General features: G+C 36.9%; 1 protein-coding gene across 3 annotated transcripts; it reads left to right on the top strand.

The window, feature by feature from the left end:
- Positions 1-2,314: 2,314 nt before the first annotated feature.
- LOC133790669 (uncharacterized) lies at positions 2,315-6,468 on the top strand. 3 transcript variants are annotated; one of them, XM_062228384.1, is made up of 5 exons: positions 2,315-2,614; positions 2,707-2,795; positions 2,900-3,920; positions 4,013-4,078; positions 5,449-5,876. In XM_062228384.1, exons 1-5 carry the CDS (start codon positions 2,531-2,533, stop codon positions 5,662-5,664), a joined length of 1,476 nt encoding a protein of 491 aa, XP_062084368.1. In that variant the 5' UTR covers positions 2,315-2,530; the 3' UTR covers positions 5,665-5,876. The 3 variants fall into 3 exon arrangements, with proteins under 3 accessions (XP_062084368.1, XP_062084369.1, XP_062084370.1); XM_062228385.1 differs by lacking the exon at positions 5,449-5,876 and adding an exon at positions 5,919-6,468 and having other exon boundaries at positions 2,324-2,614; XM_062228386.1 differs by lacking the exons at positions 4,013-4,078; positions 5,449-5,876 and adding an exon at positions 5,919-6,468 and having other exon boundaries at positions 2,327-2,614.
- The last annotated feature ends 16,683 nt before the right edge of the window (positions 6,469-23,151 follow it).

Here is a 23,151-nt window from a genome sequence, read left to right as displayed (position 1 = left end):
TCTTGTTTGTCGTTTTTATGGTTTTTCTAAAAAAAATTAGAAATTTTTAGTGCCGAGTAAGTATTGCTGTACTTTTGTGTTTATCAAAAATTTATTCTGTGTCATTGTTGGTAGTCATGGGTCAGGCTTAGTTGGTTCCGAGTTTGGGAATCTGTTTTTCATTTTGTTTTTTGGGTTCATTCAAGGGTTGTTAATTTGTAAGTACATTTCGATTAGGGCTTTTATAACTATTTGAGACCTTGAGATTTTTAGGGATTAAAGTGAAGAATTTATTTTGTTACTAATTTTTTATACAAGGATTTGATTCGGTTTGTTTAGGGTCATAGTGTTTCTGAGTTTGGCAATGATTTTGCATTAATATGTTTATAATGTGCTTAAGTTTGGTTTGAGTTGTTTGAATGAGGTTGAAGAATTGGTCTATTTATTGATTTAATTTTTGGTTATGAGAAAAGGGATTGGGTTCGAGCATTTTAACTATGAGGTTAAATATGATGTTATTCATTGCATGGAATGCTATACATCTTATAACTTTTTATTCATAAATGATTTTTAAAAGTGGACAAAATCTTTCCAAAAATGATATGTACTGTTATACATGAAATGGTTTGGGTTTCTTTCTGTGCCTTAAATGATTTTGGCATTGATGTGTTGATAATGTGCTTACTCATTTGGTTTGGATCGTTTGACATTCTGTTTTGGTCTGTTTAGTGACTTATTTTTTGTGTTATGTGATATGTAATGTTATTGGAATAAATGATTTGGGTTGCCTTCTGTGCCTTACATGATTAGAATTATAATGAAATGAAGTTCTGTTTCTGTGACTTTGTTTTTAGGTGACTTCAAAATATTTGTTATGTTTTTATCTTGATTTGTTCTTAAAAATTTAAGGTAGCCTGTAACTCCCTGGATAGTCAAGATTGTTACACTGTGTATTTAAATAGTGCTAGATTCGCTAAACGAGTCATTTGGTCATAAATGTGTAACTAAACATGATTAACGATTCACGGTTAAAAATTTCAGTCAAAATGAGTAGTTATTTCATTAAAATGATAAGTTTGTACATGGGATCCCATTATAAATGCTTACAAAGTTGTTTACAGTTCCAAAAGGATAATTACAACTCAAAAGTTACAACCAGCAAACCTAAGCGATAAAATAAGGTTTAACCGTAGCTCCTCTGAGAAATCTCGGCTGTGGTGGTCAAGCAGCCACATATATACACGTCGCCACCGAAGTTCTCCAACTTATGGCTGGTCCAGTTTCCATTTCCCCTTACTTGCACCACATAACACCCGTGAGCCAAGACTTAGCAAGAAAACTTAAATATGCTCATAAGCAGTTAATAACACGTTACCAAATCATAAAAAGCATGCCTAGCAGTAATAACTCTACTCATGCATGCATACCATTCATATAAATGACTACAACATCATATGGGGGCCAGTTGCCCTAATTAACTGACTAATAAGTCTGATTGGGCCCAATTGTTGGGAATTGTGCCCTTAAAACAATTGTAGTTGACAAATGTTTTAAATGAAATAAATAATTTAATTAAATTATTATATATATATACATAGACTATGTTCGATATTATGTTGATAATATTAAGTAAATATCATAAAATTTCAAAGTTTATCTATGTGGTCTTAATCTCATATTAACATAAGAGGATCGAGATTAAAATAATAAACTTGAACCAGTTCGCAATAAAATAAAGTAACAGAATCTAAAAAATTACACTCAAACATCCTAATAACATTATGCTTCTTATATACAACCATTTCGCTTTAAAATATTTCTACTCCAATATATATTCAACAAAAATTCATATAAAAAATGACATATGCATGCTTTTTATTTATTTTGTGAATGTTGTCAAAATTCTCAATATCATCCTGATATACTACTTTATGTTATTCTACATTTACAGTATTATTATGTACTTTTAAAATATTACAAATCTCGCACCTATAAATATACGCGTGTTAAAACAATAATACCCTATGACCCCTCACTTGTTGTATTTGCGTCTGATATTTCTATCACAGTATGTACTTTATAATATTAAATTTTTAACAAAATATAAAACAAAAAATCCAACCGGCTAACAAAACCTTCAACGATCGGCTTCAGCACAATTAAAAAATCAATAAAGCACATTGGGCCCACTCGTACCGGGACAACGAAATGCATTACGTTTTCTTCAATAATGGGACAAAAGCCAAATATCCAAGATAATAATTTGAAGTGGGCATTTTATGATTAGATCATGGGATTCACAGTCTGAACTCGACAGTGATAGTAAATGATATGGTAAATAAATATCAATGAATGAAATCTCAACGGTCGCATTTCAGAGCTCAAAACGAGAGAGAATAACTCCCAACGGTCACATTTCAAACCCCTTTTCATCTCCATTGACAAAACTTTCTAAACCAATCTTCACTTCGAGAACCAAAAGGTACCACCCCACCACCATTCTCTACAAACCTCAATTCAAATACCCACTCAGATTGCGGCTGCTGTAATAATGGTGTGCTTTCTAGCTTGCTTCACTACTTCTAATCGCCCAAAACACCAACACCCAGATAATGCAACTCCTTCCAAATACCAAGTAAGCTCACCAATAAAGTTGCTTTTTTTACTTGTTTATTTTACTTGTGCACTTTTTCATTGAAATTTATGGGTCTGATCTGAGTATTTTAGGCCCTTAAAACTACTGAATCTCCTCAAGTCATTGAACCACCAAAGCATGAAAACGCTGGACAAGTCATCGAGTTCATAAGAGAATCAAAGTAAGCAGTCTCTTAAGATGGGATTTTTCTTGGTTTTGTGTTATTCTTGTATGAGTTGTTTTATTTATCTTTTATATGTTTGTTTATGTGTTAAATTAACTCAGAGATGAGGTTGAGGAGGAAGTGAATTGTTGTGCCAAGAAAAGGGTAACCTTTGATTTGAATGTCAAGGCCTGTGTGGAGCCATCTATCAAGGAAGGTAGCTGTGATTTGGTGGAATGCAATGAGGAGAAGAAGAGTGGAAATGAAGAAGGAAAGCCAAAAGAAATGAAACCCATTTTGGATACTATTGTAGGGTCTTATATTCCAAATAATAGGTACCAAAATTGCAGAAAAAGTATAGATGAATGTGAAGATATTGGAGGAGAAGATAGCAATGTGGAAGAAGATGAAGATAGTGAAGCTGACGGTAAAGGGTTAATGCTGCAAGAGGAGTCTTCTGAATCACTGTTTTCTTTATCAATAGATTCTAGGAAACAAGTCTGTGATGTTGAGAAGGGTGAAAAAGAGGTTAGTAGTCCAATGACAGTGCCTAGTTTTCCTGAGGAGAAAGTAAAGGCAGTTGGGTCAAGTCAAAATGGTGTAAAAAGGTCTCGGTTTGGTCATTCCTCAGTGTTGAACTCGATTGAAAATCTCACTCAATGGGAAGAGTTCAAAGAAGAGAGACTACCAATATCATCACATTCTCCACTTGTTAAGCAGCATCAAGAGAAAGAGAATATTATCAGTTCAGAGCCAAGTTTCAAGCTGGAAAGTCACAATTCAAAACCCAAGTTCAGTGAAGTAAAAGCTGCAGAGCAAGAAGTTGGGGTGGACACCAGCCTATCTAGCTGGTTGGTTGGATCAGAAGCAGCACCCAAATCCAATGGTAGTATTGGTCACTCTGCTGGGGACTCAGAATCTGAGAAAGAAAACTCATCTAGCAGTATAAAACAGAGACGAGTTCTAGGAGAATTGTCTGAATTTTCTCCATCTTTTTCTTCTTCATCTTCATCTTCAAGAAGCAAGAGTTGTGAAGCAACACCCAAAATAGGTACTGTTGGGAGCTATTGGATTCATACTGGTCAGAGTATTATAGATTCAAGCTCTTCTTGCAAAGGAACTCCATCTGTTTCAACAGAAAAGGTTAGTGTTTTTTAAATATATTTAATGAATGTTTCTTGTCAAAGTTAAATTGATCACTAAATAAATTGTTTATTTTTATTTTTTGGGTGTAGGATCAAATTGTAGGATCACTAAATAAGTCTACCCCATTTGAGGCCAGATTAGACACAGCTTTGGACGTGGGTGTTTGCTAAAAAGTTTAGATTAGTTTAGCATGTTGTTAACTATTGTTTTTTCTATTATTCTTTTATTTTCTCCCATATTGATTTTGTATGGATATTTGAAATTTATAATGAGTTACAAGTAGATTTTGCAATTAGTTTAGATTATTCTGAAATATATAATTTACAAATATTTTTCACATATAAAATTAGATTTGGTTTTATTTATTAATTTAAAAATGTTCAAATATTAATTCTGAGAAGAAAAAAAATAAACTTTACCGAGCGAGCACCAAGAAGACAAGATTATTTATTAACATCAACAACAAGATTATAAAATAAATACTAAACACTATACTTATCCCTTTATAATTATAAATTACAATATATTAGATAATATTGTTGTAAAAGACTAACTAAAAATTGTACACCAATATTTTATTACATTTATCATTATAAATCTCAAACAAAAATGCAGTTGATTTTTAAACAATTTATAAACAATAAAATCATGTCATGCAAAATTACACATAAAAAAAATGCAAATAGGTCTTATAATAAATCTCCAACAATAATACATTTTATTTTTAAACAATCTACTTCTACCAATAAAATCATGTCATACAAAATTACATGTAAAAAAAATGCAATCAGATCTATATGAAAAAGTAACAACACAATTACATTAATACAAGAAAATATAGAAGAAAAAGATTAAACTCATATCTCTAATCCAAATAAAATTACTACAAATGTAAGATCATCTATAGCCTATCAAAAACCATAATCTAACCTACAAAACATGAGAGAAAATGAAAATAACTGAGACTAAAAATTATTCACTAAATCACCTATGAAACTTGGGCAAAGCCTACCTATGTAGTGTAGTTCCCCAAAGCCGCTCAAGGATAAAAAAAGGAATTCCAATTAATTGGAATTAATATGCTTATAATTTGAATAAAATAAGAATTAGAAACCAAATTTGAAATTAGTGCTCATTTACAAGCAAGCAAATTGATATTTTAGGGTGTGGTTGGCTTAGCTTTTTCAAAACACTATTATGTGTATTAAGTTTTAGAGGAATTTACATGAAATATGGGAAAATTAACTAAATTCTGAAATACTTGGTTTTTTTTTTGTGTGTGCATTTTGTATGGTATTTTTTGTTGTTTAACTTTTTCATGGGATTTGTTTTCCTATATTTATCAAATAAATTATTAAGTTTCCCATATTTAATTGTATAAGATAATTTATGCTAAATTTGAATTTTTGTGAGGGTATTTCAGTAATTTTATGTATTATTTTTTTTTTTTTGTTCAGTTTTTTTGGAAAACATTTTTTTAACAAAAATCAGACGTCTTCATACGTGTTCTTCCTTTTGCATGCAGGCACTCGAGTACCTATATCTACTCATTTTTTCTAGGTTGCTTCGTATACGCTTTTATATTTCCCCCATTTCGTTTTACTGGTATCCTTCAGCATTTGTTTTTCTGATTTTTTTCTTCTCTTTTGTTCTGTTTTTAGGGTTTGCTTACTTTTTTGTTTGTGGTTTTGTAACAATTGTGTTGTTTCGACTTTATTTTGTTAATGTCTATTTTTGTTAATTTTGCTTTGGATTATCTATTTTCGGTCGTGGGTGGTTGATTTTTCTGGTTGTGGTTAGTTTTTTTGAATCGACGTTAATGGTATTAGATTTTTCCGGTTGTGCATGTTTTGATGATTAGTTTTTTAGTGGGGGTTTGACAGTTTTTTATCCGTTTTTTTGGGAAATTTTATGGGTAGTTATTTGGAATTTGTGCTTTATATATATATATGTTTTTCATTTTCGTTTGTGTTGTTTGTGTTTAATATTATGCAGTGCGTTGTGTATTTTAATTTCGAAGATTTCTGATGGATCACTCTGAGTTCTATAGTGATGAAGTTGGTGAAGTTGGTGGTGCTGTTAGTTATGAGAAGAAATCTTCTGAAGTAGTAGAGGATGATTCGAAGGTTGACTGTGTTGGGGATGATATTGGCGAGGTTCTTCCTCGAAGGAGTATCATTACTCGTTTGAAGTCTGTTGCAAGGAAGAAGAGTAAATCTCATTCCACTGTTAAACAGGCAAGGGAAACTTGTGCATCTGGTAGTAATGATGATGTAGATGATTCTGTTGAGACTAAGCATGTTGTGGTATGTGTTTATATTCTTAAGTATAATAAAAAAAAATGTTCATATGTTGATGTTACTGTAATCGGGTTCACATTCGGGGGATTGTGTTTGTTTTATTTTTATCGTTATGTTTTTTTGTTCTTAAAGTGTTATGTTTCTCTATATTTGGTTATGTTACAGGTAGATAAGTAGTTTGTTTTGCCTAATGTTTAGTTTTGAGTGTATAACGGGTTACCTTAGTGAATGTATTGTCTTTTTATATATATATATATTTCAAATATGCAAAAGTTAAAGACGTAAGCGGTTTCATAAACGTAAATCAATATCTATTTTCTATGTTTCTATATTATAAAACCAGTTACATGTTGTGTAATTGGTTTGTTTGTTTCTTCTGCATGCTCATTTAAAGACCAATCCCTCTAAGAGGTTTGGAGTAAGGTACAACATTTCAATGAGAAGAATGTCAATAAAGACTTGAAAGCTAAGTTCTCCAAAAGTAAAAAACCATTGTTTAAGAAGACGTCATTTGGGCACTTCTTAGAAGTTTATGATATTCACTTTTAAACCCAACTTGCACAACTGGTCTTGTTGAGAGAGGTGTCTCGTGAGAGGGAGGATGAGGAGATGTGGTTTAAGTTGGGGTCGTAGGGTTTGTAGATTTTCAATTGAGGAGTTTCAACCTTGTTACAAGTCTTAAATGTGATTGTCTTTTTTATTTAAGTCTTTTTCATAAAAAAAAAGTTCATTTTAAGAAAAAAATATTTGGTCGTTTTGGTGGTAAAGTGTCAAATGCAGAATTGCGTAATGCTTTCAATAGTAAGGAGTTAGTAGATGATGATGATGTTGTAAAGTTGGGGATAGTTCATATTTTAGGAAACTGGTTGATGATTTTTTTTTGAGATGTTGATCATGATCTGTCTGAATTGTGAAGTATTAGTTTTAGGAAGTTTGTTTGGGATAAGACTTTTCATTATATGAAAATTGTTTTGAAGGGTGGTAATAAAATTTTTGATGATGTTTTTGTTGATAGGAAGGTTGGGCTTCATCCTTATAAACTTATTTGTATGGACATCACTGGCATGTGGGGTGGTTGGGGTAATGACAGTCAACGGGTGAGCATTGTCATGGCTGTCTGTTGAGAGATAAAGGAAAAGAAAGACAAAACAGAAAGACAAAAAAAACTCAAAATCCGTATGCAAAAAATTGGTATATTTTTAATTAGACTTTGAATGTTAATTCTGTAAATAAAATACAAAAAATACCTCCAAATGTAATTTTTCTAAATATTTATATGTTTAATGAATGTTTTTAATGCAAAGTTACAAGTTATATTGATCACTGAATAAAGTGTTTTTTTTTTCTTTTTGTGTGGGATCAAATTGTAAATTGTAAGGCTAAGGTTGTTTTGACTTCTATTGACTTTTGAGGTTAATAAAAACTCTTTTACAAGAAGCCATTATTTATAGCTTTATGGGAAATAATTTTTTCAAGTAAAAAACTAACTTGGGGAGTAAATCCAAACAAACTAGCTTATAAGCATTAAAAGTCAAAAAGTGTATTTTAGAAGTGTTCCAACCAAGGCCTAATTAGAATTCTACTCCATTTGAGCCAAATTAGACATAACTTTGAAAGTGGGTGTGCTAAAGTTTACACTGAATTAATTTAACATGTTAACTAAGTTTTTTTTTTTTTCCTCTTATCTTTTCTTCCATATCGATTTTGTATGGACTTTTGAAATTTATAATGATTTATAAGTAGATTATGTAAATATTTTAAATTATTCTAAAGTACATAATTTTATAAATGTCTCTTATTTATAAAATTAGAGGCCGAGGTTATGATGGAGGTTGCTAGCTGGTCTACTCATAATTTAAATTTTTATCTAATTAGTTTAGATTATTATTTTAAAGTGTGAAATTTTATAAATATTTTTATTATATAACTTTTATTATTGATTTGAAACTCGGATTTCCATTCGTACTTTTAGAGTATAAGATAATTGTATATATAATTAGTACAATGTTAGTAGATTACAAAATAATTTTTTTTGTTAAAGTTGTATTTTCAATTTTTAAAATAGTTTTGGAAAACTTGTAAAAGTATTAATATATGTTTGAAAGTATAATAATTAAAAAATGGTATTCTTATAAATTTTGTTAAACTTGTATCTAATAAAGGGGTCAGATAATTTCAGCAAACCAAAAAAGATCAACAAAAAGTTGATTATGATGAAGTGTTTCCAATATTGCTCATAGTAAAATTAGTTAAATAATGAAAAGGAAAGCCTTTCAGAAATAATTTATATATACTATATAAGTGACCCATAATAGTATATTCGTATAATTTATAAAGTAACAATTCCCATTATTTTTTATTTTTTAGGTATGAAATGATTTGTATTGAAAAAAATTATTTATATTTTTTTGTTTCATTATTTGTTTGAACTCTGTGTTTTGATAAATTATTTCTTAGATCATGTGTTTTGTAAATTGTTCAAATAGTCCCTCGTAAATTCAATTTTGATGAAGAAAAAATTGAATATAACAACGTAATTATTAGACATAATAATTGTATTTTTATTCTGAACTGTTAGTTTGATGAATTATTTGTGATTTTAGTTCAAAAAATATTGACAAAAATCGAATTTAGATATCTATTTGAAATATTTTACAAAACACAAAGTCAAAAACATAATTTGTCAAAATATCTAATCCAAACAAATAATGAAACAAAACACATCTCTTACTTTTAATAAAAACTAATCTAAGAGAAACACTCTTGTTGTTTAAGCATGCAGCTTCAACAATTATTTAGCAGTTAGCAACATCTTGGCTTCTAAAGCCATCCCAGCTCTGACTAGACATTTTTTTCCTCCCATATTGTTTTCGTATGGCTATTTAAAGCTTATAATGAGTTATATAAGCAGATTATGCAATTAGTTTAGATTATTCTAAAATATATAATTTTATAATTTTTAATATATAAATTTATATTATAATTTTATTTATTAATTTAAAATTTTATTAATACTTAAATCGATAAAATGCTCTTGCTCTTCTTGATTGACTAGTATTTATATAATTTAAAAAGATAAATAAATTATTTATTTTGAAAAAAAGTAATAAAAACTAATCTACATTGTAAAGCTATTGAATATAATGTGTGAAACAAATACAAGAACCAAGAATACTTGGACAAAGAGAGTGACTAGAGAAGTGGTCTCCTCTCCTATTTGAAGGGGTGGATCTTGGGTCAGGTTTGTCATGTTGTCCGACCACGTTGGTAAGAAACATTCCTTAGTTATTTTGGAATTTTTTCAATGGTATACTTAGAATATGTTATATTTACAAAAATACATTCACTTTTTTTATTTACAAAAATCTCGACCCATTTAAAAAATAAAACCCTACTTTTAGGAATAATTCATACCAAATTCTTAAGAAAAAACATAACTCAAGTTAAGTACACATTCCACAAAATGTGGGATTGAATCTCACAAAAAAAAAAAGCATTTGCCAGCTCAATACACAAAAAGGAAAATAGGAACTCAGAGGGAGAATTTATTCCATTATTTTAGGTTTTTAAGAGCGATCTCCCATGAGGATAGCCAAAAGGAGTACTTGCATATGTGACATTCTTTCTGGCAATCAATGAAAAGTGCCAACCATTGAAGAGTTAAGGGTGCCAAAGGCACCGATGCCATTTTTGGCAAGGCATGTTGTAACTAGTTTACTCGTAATTTAACTTTTTAGTTTTAATTTCTTCTATTTCTTTTATCTAACTAGTGTAGAATATTATTTTAAAATATGAAGTTTTATAAATGTTTTTTTTTATAGATTTCCATTCATAAATTTAGTTTATAAGATAATTGTTTATATATAATTAGTATAATGTTAATAGATTACAGAATAAACTTTTGCTCAGAGTTGTAGTTTGCATTTTTAAAATATTTGGTCAAATTTATAAAAGTTTTAATATATATTTGAAAGTATGATAATTAAAAATTATTTTCTTGTAAATTTTGTTAAGGGTCAGGTTATTTCACCAAAAAAAGAAAGAAAAAAAGTTCTGACAAAAGTTAATCATGATGAAGTATTTCCAATATTACTTATAACAAGGTTTTGAAAGGTGAAATCATGAACCCATGCTTTCCATGGGTTTTCCCTTGGCACCATGAGGTGTAAGACTCGAGGTGTATCGAGACATAAGCTTTAGCAATAAGAAGAAAAACTTCATTAAAGGTTCTAAGGAAAAATCCTAATTAAGAGAGGAATGGTAGAATTAAATCAAATTTCTAAGAAGTCATTATTTTCATGATCATCGTCACTATTGTTGAGACTTTCTGAAGAATCATCAAATTGTATAACTCGACCATCAGCTCCTTCACTATTGGAGGGGCTGAGAATGATAATGTGTGAGATGGGGAGAGGGAGAAAGGGTGTGGAAGGTGATGAGAGGAAGGGGAAAGCATTTTATAAGTGAGTGACTGAAACTTGAAACCTCTGTTGTGAGTGACTAAAGCTCCTACATTGAGTGAGTAAATGAAGAGAAGAGGGAAATGTCGTGAGGTTGAAAGAGAATAATCGAGTGTTTTAGGGTTTTATTTTGAGATTTTTTTATGTATATACATAAAATACAAAATAATTACAAAAATACCTTAATAAATATTATATACAAAAATGCATGCCAAGTCATCGATAAATACCGAATTAAAAAAAAATATATACTTGAAATTGAGACTTTTACAAAATCTCATATTTTCTATTTTTCTGTGTTTTCAAAAGTAACATTTTGGTTACTTACGATGCCGATAAGTTACTGATTGATTACTTTTTCATAAAAAGATTCATTTTTAAACCATATTATTTCATATATTACCTCCAAAACTTGTTTGTAGAAAATTTGTTACCTTATGATAACGATTAGTCATTTTTAAAGTATATTATGATGTCCTACTAATTAAGATAATTTTTAGTTACCTTCAAGCCTATTCTAAAAATAAATGAGTTGTCATATAGTATTTGTTGACGCGGTTCTTCGGCAACAAATAATTAATAGAATAAAGAGCGAGATTAGTGCTGAAAATGAACCGTAATAGATGAATGATCTCAAAATAAAATGATAGCACGAATACTTTTTTAGGTGGTTCAAAGGTTAAAATCATTCTAGTCCACCAGCCACTATTATTGATATCTTTCTGATATTCTTTACAGGGTATTTCTTCACAGATTAGAATCCAACAATTTGCAACTCCCAGGGTCTCCATATTTATAGGGAGAGGGCACCTGGGGGTTGTCAAGGGAGGTCATCCCGTGACCTTCTTACCTATCATGTCACTTCTGCGACATTCATGATTAATTCCTAAAACCTGACAATGAAGTGTGGTCTAATCAATAGGTAAGGGGGATAATGGGCTGCGCGGCCCAACCCAGTCGTGGGTGCCTGAACACGCACGTTTATGCTGCGTGTCCGAGAATTCAGGGATGGATCAGACACGTGATGTCTGATATATGCACGTTTACATTGCGTGGTTGACTTTACAAGGGGTCAGAGGTGTCAACCTAAGCTCGCACCTCGAGCTTGATGTACTCTCAGCTCGTGGTGTCCATACTTCTGACCCGACTCCTTAGTAATCTCATTAAGCCTTTGGTTACCTCGAGCTAAAAAGGTAGGACCTAGTAACAGCAGCTCCGGGTACGTAGCATCCACGTGGCTGATATAATTATGCCATTTCTCAGCTCGCTAATAGCCCGTGGATATTTAGGGCGTACATTTTCTCCCCAAGACCCTGCTCGTGGCACACGATGTCACCTGGGGCCACAGTGGGGGATTTTAGGTTTCTTTGTGGACTCTTCACATTCCGTCCATTACGCTGGTATCGAATACGTGGAGCATCGTGGTTGGTGACGGTTCGTCTTCCGAGAACCGCATTAATGGCCTAGCCTATATTCGGCCGTCGTTTCGTCTTTCGAGTAGTGATTCTCGTATCCTACATCGAGGCGATCCAACGACCCTTCTCCTTTGGCCTTTTACGTATAAAAAAGGGTTGGCCACCTTTCGCACAGGCTACCCGTTCATTTGAAATTTTCTCATTTTCTCATATTCTTCTTTCTTCCTAGTCTCAAAATCCTTCCTTTCTTCCGGTCACTGTTCCCAGTGTTCCAAAAATTCATTCACGAGAGCTCCTTCGAGACTCCGGTACCAGCGATCCCAACAAGATTTCAACCCAGACGACCCTTTCAGTCTCACCACAGCAAATCATTTCTGTAAGTCCTCCGTTTGTGCATGTTTTAAATGTTTTCCTTTGCTGTTGCTTAGGTAAACCTTCTCTTTAATCGCATGCAGTAGGTTGCTTGTTTTTTGCTGGTATTTTATGCGTAGGTTTTTATCTTAGGGGCATCGACCGTAGGAAAAACCATTTAGGAGCATGACTCATAGGGTACACTTTCTAGGGTGATTTTCTGGGTAAAATTTTTTTATGCCTGTTTGGAATAACCAGTTCTTTGGGTGCAAAAATCGGGTAGCTTAGGGGACACGCTTCACAGGCGGTTTTGCCTACTGTTGCCTACTAAAACTTTCCTTCCAAGGCAAACTTTTACTCTGACCCTCCTGACACACGGATTTCGAGTAATCGAGGACCCGTTGGGAGCTCAGGCGCGTGTTCATAGAACCACGTGGTCTCACTCGCCACGGGCTGAGATTACCTCAGCCCGTGTAAAGGAAACACTTCGAGCTAGATTCTTTCTTACACTTAGGTCGCCTTTTCTAAATTTTTTTCTTTGTTCGTTAGGCGATCAGATGGGACCTAAGAAGAATGCACCCAAGAAAAATGCGGGCAGCTCGTCTTCCCAGCAGTCCAAAGGAAAGGAGGTGGCCCCGGACTCCCTGATCCCCAACTTCGGTCCAACCGTGGAGGAGGAGGTCGAGGTGGGGCCCGACGCCTTTTTCGAGGCCGAGAGGATCGCCTCGAAGGCACCACCCAAGGGAAAGTCAACAAAATCATGCTTTCCCATAATATCGAGATAGGGAGGGGCGCCCTGGACGCCCGACCTCCCCTCGAAGGCAAGCGGAGCTGCGCGCCGCTTGATGAGGAGTACGCCGCCTGGAGCGACGAGCATCTCAAGGCTGGGGCCTTCCTCCCATTGGATTAGTACTTCGCGGATTTTTTAAATTACGTGAAGCTGGCTCCCTTCCAGCTCCCCCCTAACTCATATCGTTTGTTAGTGTGGTTGAAGTATCTATTCCTAAAGCAGGAATGGGAGGTCCCCACGCCGGCGGACATCCTCTACTTCTTCTGCCTCAAAGCCAGCCCGGAGCAGCGGGGGCGAGGCGACAGGTTCTACTACCTGACCCGTTTTCCAAATTCGGCTGCGGTCATTGAGCTGCCCAGCCACCCCAACGACTATAAGGACCAGTTCTTTATGTCAACGAGGTTCCGCAACTACGAAAACAACTACTTCAACCGTCCTTGTAAGTACCTCCTACTCTAAGCTCGTAAGTCAATTGCTGATTGGCCTCTTTTTATTCATTCCTGACTTAGAAACTTTCATGCAGCTATTTTCGCGAGGACGACCAAGTCCGTGACCCTTGGGGGTCAATACGAGACATTGGCGGGGCTTCCCCAAGTAAAAAGGATTATCGCCAGCTCGTGTCCGACGAGACGATGTTGGCGTGCAAGTTAATCTCTCTGGGCCAGACTTTGGCCTTGAGGAGACCGCGGAGCCTCCCTCCTGCTCGCGAGATGGTGCCCATCCCTGAGGAGGAGGCTGCGGGCAAGGATGAGGACGAGGTGCCCCTCGTGCAGCGGAAGCGGGCTCTGGAGGTTGCCCAAGGAGTAAACGTGGAGAGGGCTCAGTCCGGGGCAGTAGCCGGCCCCTCCGGCCAAGGTAATCCTTATTTGTTTAGGGATTTAGATAGGGCCACTGCCGACCTACAACTTGCTAGGTTTAACCCTAGCCAACCCGTTCATCACCACCAAAATGACTCAGACCGCGACGTCACCCTACTCCAATGCGTCGACCAGCTCGTGCTACGTTATGACATGAGTCGCCTGTTGGACCCAAAACGGGTATGTTTTAAAATTTAAACTCGCAAGTGCACAAATCGTTTCGGAATATAATGTTCATGTAAGTACGAGGTCGAACCCATGGGAGTTGACTAACATCAAAAGAAACTATTTCAAACAAAGCAAGAATATTCTAACCTAGTTCCAAATATTTGATGAGATTTTGTTTTAGAAAAATAAAACACAAGTAATAAAAAGATTTAAGATTAAATAGAAAAATGGTTTTCAAATGAGATATATAAAATAAGATTATTAAGATTTTAGAATCCACAAAATGCAAGTTCAATAGTATTTATAAGTATATTGATTTCCAAGTTTTAATATAGTTGAAATAAATCACACTATATATTTTTTCAAAATATATTTTCTATTCAAGCACAAGTTACTCTTTAAAAAAGGTAGGATTTTTCTTCACTTATATAAGATATAATTTCTAAGCATTAGTTGTGTTACAACCTAATGAAACTACAAAAAATCAAAGAGATTATATTTAGGCAAAATATGATACTTATGCTCTAAGAATTAGATGTGAACAATTTAATGAAAAACATTTAATAAAAGAATATCATATTTTTGCATAATGAAGAACTAAGTGTAATATGCTTTAACAATCAATAATAGATGAAAAATGCATATCTTTGATAGAAAAATCCATAACCAATGTTGTACAAATGGGAAATCAACATACAACAAAAAAATACTATCTAGTTACATTTTGCTTCATCATCATCTTAATAACCTTTGAAAAAGATTAGAAGCTCATAACTAGATAAAAATTACAAAATAACATACTTGACATGCTCTTCAAAAGATGAAAATGGTAGATAGAAAATAGTGAAAAGAAGAGAGAAATATGGAGTGTAGAAGAGGTTGAAAAGATGAAGAAGAAGAGCCCCTCCAAATGGTCTTACAAGACTCTATTTATAGGCAAAATGTGGAGATTAAATTAATCAAATTAAAATAAATAAATTGATTAATTTAATTGTGTTGGGAAGTGGTAGGATAAATAGAGTAAGTGTAAGAGTATTGGAAAAATGAAATGTTTGGTTGGGTAAAAGATTAGTGAAAAGCTAGGGTAAAAAAAATAAATTAGGAATGTTTATTTAGGTAAGAAAAATAGGGAAAAGTGAATTGATATTTGAGTGAAAAATATTGGGAATGAAAATTGTTTTTTTAGCCATATTGGTGGTTGTGGCAAAGTGGTTCGGTTTGGGCTAGGCAGATGGATGATGGGCCGTGGTTGACTAGCTGCTTTGATTGCTGAAGGTGGACTTGGGCCAAAGGAGATGCTGGCTGAATGCTGATGGAATGAAGGCAAGAGGTTGGGCCTTCTTTGCTGAAGGAATTCGGGCCTATGCTGGGCAGGAGAAAGGCTTCGGGTGCCTTCGGTGACTACTTGCTGAATTGAGATGGCAGCATGTGATTTATTTGGATAAATGTTGAAGGTGCTGAAGAAGTGACAGCTGGCGTGGAGAGGTGCTGAGGCAGCTGGTATTGATGCATGGTTGGGCCTGGCGGAAGTAGCTTGGACGGGAGCTGGTGAGGCAAGGAGTAGCTGATGGCTGGGCCTGGGCAGGTGGCGTGGGCCTGGGGTGAGATTGGGCCAAGAGGAAAAATACCACTTTTCTTGCTTTTCTTTTACAGAAATGCCATTTTTTTCACCATTCTTCTTGCTTTTTAAGAGCAAATAACATACAAACAATTCCCTATAAAACAAACATAAATTAAATTAAAACTAAATATTTTCAATAATGAAATATACAACAAAAGTTCAATGAAAATATTAATTAAAATTTAATTTACTTAAACATTTAAGCTCAAAATTAAATCTTTTTACTCCTAACTTAACAATATTATTTTTAAATAATTAAACTATAAAATTTTTCAATAATATACTATAAAAACACACAAAAATATATAAAAATCAAAATTAACCTAATAAATTCAAAATCACTTAAAAACTTGATAAATCAATTAAAAACTCAAGAATTAAGCAACAATTAGTACATAAAAAGTGGTAAAATAACTCTATTTTGTAGAGTTATCATCGCCCTAGGGGTACTATAGTTGTAGATAATACCTTAGCTTTTAGGTCGGCCTTTTTCGAGGAGTACGGGACCAATCTCAGGTCGTGGCCCTCCCTCCTGGAGGGTGTAGTAGATCTGGGTCTTAGGCAGTACGTAGAAGAGTCCAGTCCCGTGGCAAATTCGGACCCAGATCCTCTTCTAGCTCGCGAAGTCGTTATCTTAGACTCCCCCGCCGAAGCTTTGGGGCCGGAGGTCATGACCATAGATTCCTCCTCTAGCTCGGAGGGTAGGATCCATTTCAATGCATACTTAAGATCTGCTTTCTTTTCTTTTGTTGTTTTGCACAAATATTTTTACATATATATTGATGCTTTGCTGTCTTTGCTTCAACAGAGGAGATGTCTCAGCCCGGGAACAATGATTTGCGAGCCATGTTCCCTGGAGGGAACCCTTCCTCCGGGGCTTCCGGGCTTATGGTGAAGAGGCTTCGGATGGCGAAGAAAGCCATCGGGACAACCTCCAAGTCTCCTGCAAAGGGGAAAAACCAAACCCCGGCTGCTCTGCCTCCGTCCCCTCTAGCAACGGAGAAGATGCCCCCGCCTCCTCCGCGAGCTCCCGTCTCGATTCGGGAACCAGAGGCGCCCACTGGGACCTTATCAACTACGACCCCCGAGGTGCGCGTCCCGGTCAACCCCAAGGCCTTGGAGCAAATCCCCGATGTCTTCAGGGGGACGGTCTACGAGAACGCGACCTACATGGTTGACCATTGTTACAATGCCACCTCGAGGGATCTGCGGGAGATCGAGACAAGGAGTCCCGAAAACGTGATGGAGTCTTCATTGGGGATGACCCTCACGGTAAGTTTGCCTTGCCACTGGTACTCCCTACTGCTTTTATTATTACTTTTCCTAAGGCATTTGCCTTATTATCTTTTGGTCTTGCAGGGGGCTCTGGCTCTCTACCGGAGCATATCTCGGTCCCGGGCCAGGATCAAGGAGATCAGGGGTGAGCACCAGGCTGCTCAGGTCGCTCTCGCGATGGCTCAACAACAGGAAAGGGACGCCAAGGCAGCCCTGGCAACTGCTCGAGAAAACGAGAGGATCACCCAGGCCGAGCTAGAGGCATCCCGGACCAAGCTGTAGGAGGCCGATGCCACCAAGGCCGCCCTAGCCGCTGCGAAGATCGAGCTCGAGGAGGCCAAGGCTGCCCGGGCCGCACTGGACGCTGCGAAGGTTGAGGCCAAAGAGGCCAAGGCCGCCCTGGCAGCGGAGAGGGCAGCTTCCAGCTCCTCCATGGAGGCTATGCTGTACCACTGCTGGGTCTTCAATCCGGAAGGTGACTTCTCCTTTCTGAGACCGGACGCGTGGAAGTCCTTCTTGGAGAAGTTCAAGGCTCGCCTTCAACAAGAGGCGCCCTCCGAGCAGTAGACTACAAGGAGTTGATCAAGGTCTTGAATGATCAGCTGGTGGAAGCCCAAACCAATGTAGAAACTCTAACTTCCTCTGAAAAGGATCTCAGATCCAAGGTTGAGCAGGTGGAGAAGACCATTGCCGAGGGGGATGGATCTCTTAGGGAGCTGGCTGACGAAAACCAGAAGCAAATTCAAATCAACCAGACGCTGACTGATCAGGTTGAAAAACTGACTTGCGAGAACGAGGAGCTGAAGCGAGAAAAGGAAGCCAATCTGGCTCGCTATGAAGATATTTGTTTCAACTACTTCTACCAGATATGGAAGTTGAACAAACCCCTCAACCTCGACTTTCTCAAAAAGGAGGCCAAGGCAGAAGAACTTGTCAAGTGCAAAGCAAAAGTCGCTGAGGAGGCAGCCAATCCTACTGGTGTTACACCCTTCTCTCTTACATTATCGTTCCGACCGGAGGAAGTCACCGATGCTGAGGATGGTGTTGATCAACCTGAGTGACAATCCGACTAGGGAGTCCCATAGCCGACCAGTGAGCCTTTAGCCGACCAGAGAACTCTTTATCCGACTAGTAGGCATTTATTTTATATCTTGTTATTATACTTTGCTCGTATGGCCGAGCTGTTGGCATGAACACTTTACTTTTTAGACTTGAGTCATTTAAAAGTTTTATTATGATAGATGCCTTACATTTTCATATGAGTACTTAGTTTTCTAACTTAGAAATTCTAAACATTTTATAAGTCACTACTAAGTATGCCTTCTCACATTCTTATTGTTCTAACTTTTTATGAGCATAGTGTTTTGTTTACACACGAATAGTTGTTCTTAACTTAAAATTTTGAAAAAATTACAAGTTACTTAAGCTTTGTAAAACAAGCTAGCTAAACGGCCTTTTTTGACTTAAAAAATTTACAAGTCAGCCTGAAAACAAATATCTTTGCTCGTGTTCTCGTTGCTTGTGTTGAAATATATACCAATATACCCTATGTGCCCCCCAAGTGATTGAGGGTTGAAAAATCATTGATCACTTGCTACTTGATCAAATTTGTCCGAGCAGTTATTACTCGTGAAACACATTGAATATAAAGAGAATATTTTAGCAATTAAACACTGCAAAACATTCGACCATTTAAATGCTGGCCATTTATCTGATGGAGACCGACCAGTTGAACACTGCCTGGTTTTTTCCTCTCAGAAAACCTTTATTGTTTTAAAATGCACTGACAGTTGAACACTGCCAAAGTAAGAATAATCAACACATATGCAAAATTTGTAGCAAGATTCGACCGTGCTGCATGTGATCTCTTTTATTACTCGTAAAAAAAAATAATGACAAAGCGTGTCTAATTACGAGTCTCAAACAAAATAACGACACTAAAATGTGTTTGTGTATACTGGTATATAATTCAACACAAGCAATCTGAACACGATCAAAGATATTTGTTTTTAGGCTGACTTGTAAATTTTTTAACACAAGTAATAAAAGTGACATCTGAGTCTTAGACTCGGACTAACGCCCCAACGGCTCGGACGCCAGGCGACTGCTCGAATGCATGCAAATGACCGATCGGATGAGTGTGTGCCCGAGCGGATGGGCGTGCCTCTGAGTGGTCCGCGTAAAGCTGGGCGGATGGTGTGCGTGCGTCCGATGGGGAGTGCGTGGTGCCCGAGCGACTGGGGCTGCTTCCGAGCAACTGGGCGTATTGCAAAGTGTGCATCCGATTGGCTAGGTGCGCGTCCGAATGGTGTGTCCTCCGCTCGGCTGGGCGTATGGCGTGTCATTCGAAAGGTGTGTCATCCAATCGGCTATGTGCATGTCCGAGCAGTCGCCTAGCGTCCGAGCCGTGGGGCGTTAGTCCGAGTCTAAGACGCAAATGTTCGAGGGGATGTGTGCATCCAATCGGTTGGGTGTGTCATCCGAGCAGATGGGAGTGGTGCCGATCGGATGGTGTGCGCATGTTTGGGCAGTCGGCGTATCTTCGATTGGCGAGGGAATGGTCCGAGTAGATGCAGTGGTTCCCCCGAGTGATTTCTATGGTGTCCAAGAGGCCAGGCCAGGCCAGGCATCCGAGTAATTCATGGAGAATGGTCGATCGGCCACGCCGCATGCGCCCCTAATAATCTAGTGCCGAGGGGCCAGATTTTACTATTAATCGTGCAAGAATTCAAAGACCATTTTCGAGAAGACCCAAATCTCAAAGGACATATACACAAACACATTTTATCACTCAAAGTACACTACAACAAGATCAAAGTGTGGGATTTGAAAGGTTTATAAAGTTCTAAGGATCCTAGTTACTCATCAAATACCCATAAACACAAATATGCAATTTTCATGAAATTGACGACAATATTGATTTACCCATAGCCTAAACTACATCAAAACAGCCACAATATGCATCATTCATCAAAGATTCAAACACAAATTCATGGGTGTATTTTAAATGGGGGTTTCGGCCTACAAGTTTTCTTTAGCTTTAAGAAGAAAAAAAACCATAAATGGAGATGAGGAAGAAGAGCTTACCCAAATGTGTTGATTTCTTGAGGAACCCTTGGACTTGCTTGAAGAAAATTGGAGCCCTTCTTGGAGTTCTTGGAGGTTTTCGGCCAAGAGGGGGAGGAGCTTCGGGAAGTCACGGCCAAGGGGAAATGAAGAGGTTTGTGAGCCTTTTTGGTTTTCTTTTTGCTTGTGAGTTGTGAGCACACGTATGGGTCTATTTAAAGAGAAAAGTGGAAATTGTCACTTATTCTTAAACTCTTGGGTATATTCTCTCCCCCACTGAAGGTGCTATACCTAAGTTCTTGAATCAAGAATTGATCTACTTGAACAAAACAAACAGCTTAAAGCAAAGTAAAATCACACATAGAATTTTACAAGCTTCATCTGCACTGGAAACGGATTCCAGCCGACTAATGCTTGGATCGGGTAAGATGTAACTTTCACTAATAAAGCCAATGTTAATTACAATAACCAGTTCAAAAATTAAATCAACATATTTACAATACAAAAGTTACAGATTACCCTAAAACTTGAATAACCACTCAAGAACAGTTTCCAAATCCCTTGGAACTTGCGAACCGAATCCCTTGATTCAAACACTCAAAATCCCCTCGAGCAAGCTAGTTGAATCCCTCTACTAGCCAGATTCGAACTCCCTTCGAATCAGATCAGAACCTCCCACAGCTCTGTAACAAGCTTCACCTCCAACAATGGTGAACCTGCAAAAACAGAAGAAAGAAAGAACAAACGAAGAGAGAGAAAACCAAGATTCTGTTTTCTCCCAATGACAAACTAACAGAAAAGGGGTTAGGAACAGATTAATCTATTTATAGCAACCCTAACCACTAACTAATCAACTAAACAAACAGCTAATAAGATTTAACACGTTTCCAAGTAAACCGACAATAGCTGACGTGTACTTATTAATCTGCAGCACACAGTAGATGTAACTGGAGACTAACTAGTTCTAACAGAGACAACATATGCAATATACAATTCAAAGACTGAACAACAAACCCTGTAGATAAAACAACACAGATATATTTTGACATTCATATAAAAAAGGCTATTACTATCTCCCCCTTGGCAAAATATGATCACTGATAAACAGCCAACAGAGCAACACTAAAAAGAAACTACCAACAAACCCATAGTATCTCAATCTTGCACAAATAAAACTAACACAGTCAGAAAAGATTCAAAATAAATCCAAGCAAGATGAGAGACAAAAGAAAAAGAAAAACTGTCTTTGATACGATATTAAGCATAAACAACTAAACAGAAACTCCCAAACTATCCCCCTTCAGAGATCATATCTCTTTTTACCAGTATGAGTCTTAGGAACACACCTCTGAAACACTTTGGGAACACCATCAGTAGACAGAGCAGCTGGAGTGATTTCTGACGAAAGCTCCCCCTGAACTTGTGGAACATCAGTAGCAGATAGAACAGGTATACTGTTAGCTGGAGCAGATAGAGCAACACTTGGAGAAACAGGAGCTTGAGCAAAAGCAGTAGCTGGAGCAGGAACATCATCCAGAGCAGGAGCAACATGAGATGACTCCCCCTGAGTATGTGCAACTGGATGGACAGTAGCAGATGGATGTGGAACACACTCCCCCTGAGTTTGTACAACCGTTGCATCAGGAACCACTGAAGTTGCATCAGGAGCAACTGGAGCTGTATTAGGGACCACGGTAATTGCATCAGAAGCAACTGGAGTTTGATTAGGAACCAATGGAGACTCATTATGAGGAACAGACCCTGGATGAGATGCCTTGGACCCAGACAGATGCACCAATACAGTCTCTCGAATAGAAGATACCAGCTGAGACATGGAGACCTCAAATGCCCGCTAACGTTTCTGATCTTCTTCATATCTCTTCTCAGATGCTTCAAACCGATTGACAAATTGGACCAACTGGAGGGAGCAAGGCCTTTGATCGTTTTTCCAGATGCAACTGGAGGTTGAGAAGATGGATCTGGAGTGGACGAAGTAGGAGGCAGAACCTGTTTGGACTTAAGAGCTTTGCAAGACTTTCCAAACGACGGAACAGCTGAAGGCACATCATGAAGAGTCAGTGTCGGACCACCTCTTAAGGCAATTTGATGAACCAGACAAGGAAACAGGAGAACATTCCTTGTTCCCGTGGCTAAAGCAGCGTCCACAATCTTTCCAAAAATAAGGGCAGGCAAATCAATAGAGACCCCAGTACCAACAAAAAATAGGAACTTACCAATCTCAGTTGTGATGGAAGTGGCATGAGTATTTGGAAACCAGTTATTCAAGGCAATGCGATGAAGCACCTTGTAAAAATGAGATAGAGCCGGAACAGGCAGATCACCATAACCCCATTCAAATGAATCAGAACCAGTAAGAGCAACCCCCATTTTGAGCTTAGATGGTGTAAATTGTTGATTGAAGTCAGGAGACAACTCTTTTCGAACAGACAACACCCTAGACACAATGGAAGGGGAAAAAGGAAAACGTTTACCCCGAATGTAGGCTCGATACTTGAGAACACTCTTTTCACTAATGATCATTTTATCAATATTGGCATAGAACTCACGGACAAGTGTAGGACATGGTGGTTTGAGATTGGTAACAGTGTTGAGCCACCCCCGAGATTCTATCAAGGCTTTATGGAGGGGAAAATCATCAATAGCAACATTGTATTCAAACCACAATTTTCTCTGAGAAACCTCATCCCTATAACGCATTAGTTTATGGTCCGAGCAAAAAGGATGGGTAGGTTGACTATGGTGTAGAGTTGTACAGTTGGTTGGAGGGACAGAGAAGGCACCTGGAGCTCTAGAATTTTGCTTGGGTCGTTTAGGCTGAGACTTTGGTGAAGACGGAGGTGTTTTTCTTTTTGACGATGGGGTGGGTTTGGATGTGGAGGGTTTGGAGGGATTGGGTGAGGACAG

The sequence above is a fragment of the Humulus lupulus genome, chromosome 7, assembly GCF_963169125.1.
Source record: "Humulus lupulus chromosome 7, drHumLupu1.1, whole genome shotgun sequence".
Classification (NCBI taxonomy): domain Eukaryota; kingdom Viridiplantae; phylum Streptophyta; class Magnoliopsida; order Rosales; family Cannabaceae; genus Humulus; species Humulus lupulus.
Note: the sequence above shows the minus strand (reverse complement) of the source record. Positions and strands in the feature narration are given on the sequence as shown.

What these genes read in the sequence shown, in the direction of transcription:
- LOC133790669 (XM_062228384.1), top strand. Translation starts at nt 2,531, where the DNA reads ATGGTGTGCTTTCTAGCTTGCTTCACTACTTCTAATCGCCCAAAACAC. An exon ending in CAACTCCTTCCAAATACCAA is followed by an intron (nt 2,615 to 2,706) that starts GTAAGCTCACCA and finishes TGAGTATTTTAG; the next exon opens with GCCCTTAAAACTACTGAATC. An exon ending in GATTAGACACAGCTTTGGAC is followed by an intron (nt 4,079 to 5,448) that starts GTGGGTGTTTGC and finishes TTTTGCATGCAG; the next exon opens with GCACTCGAGTACCTATATCT.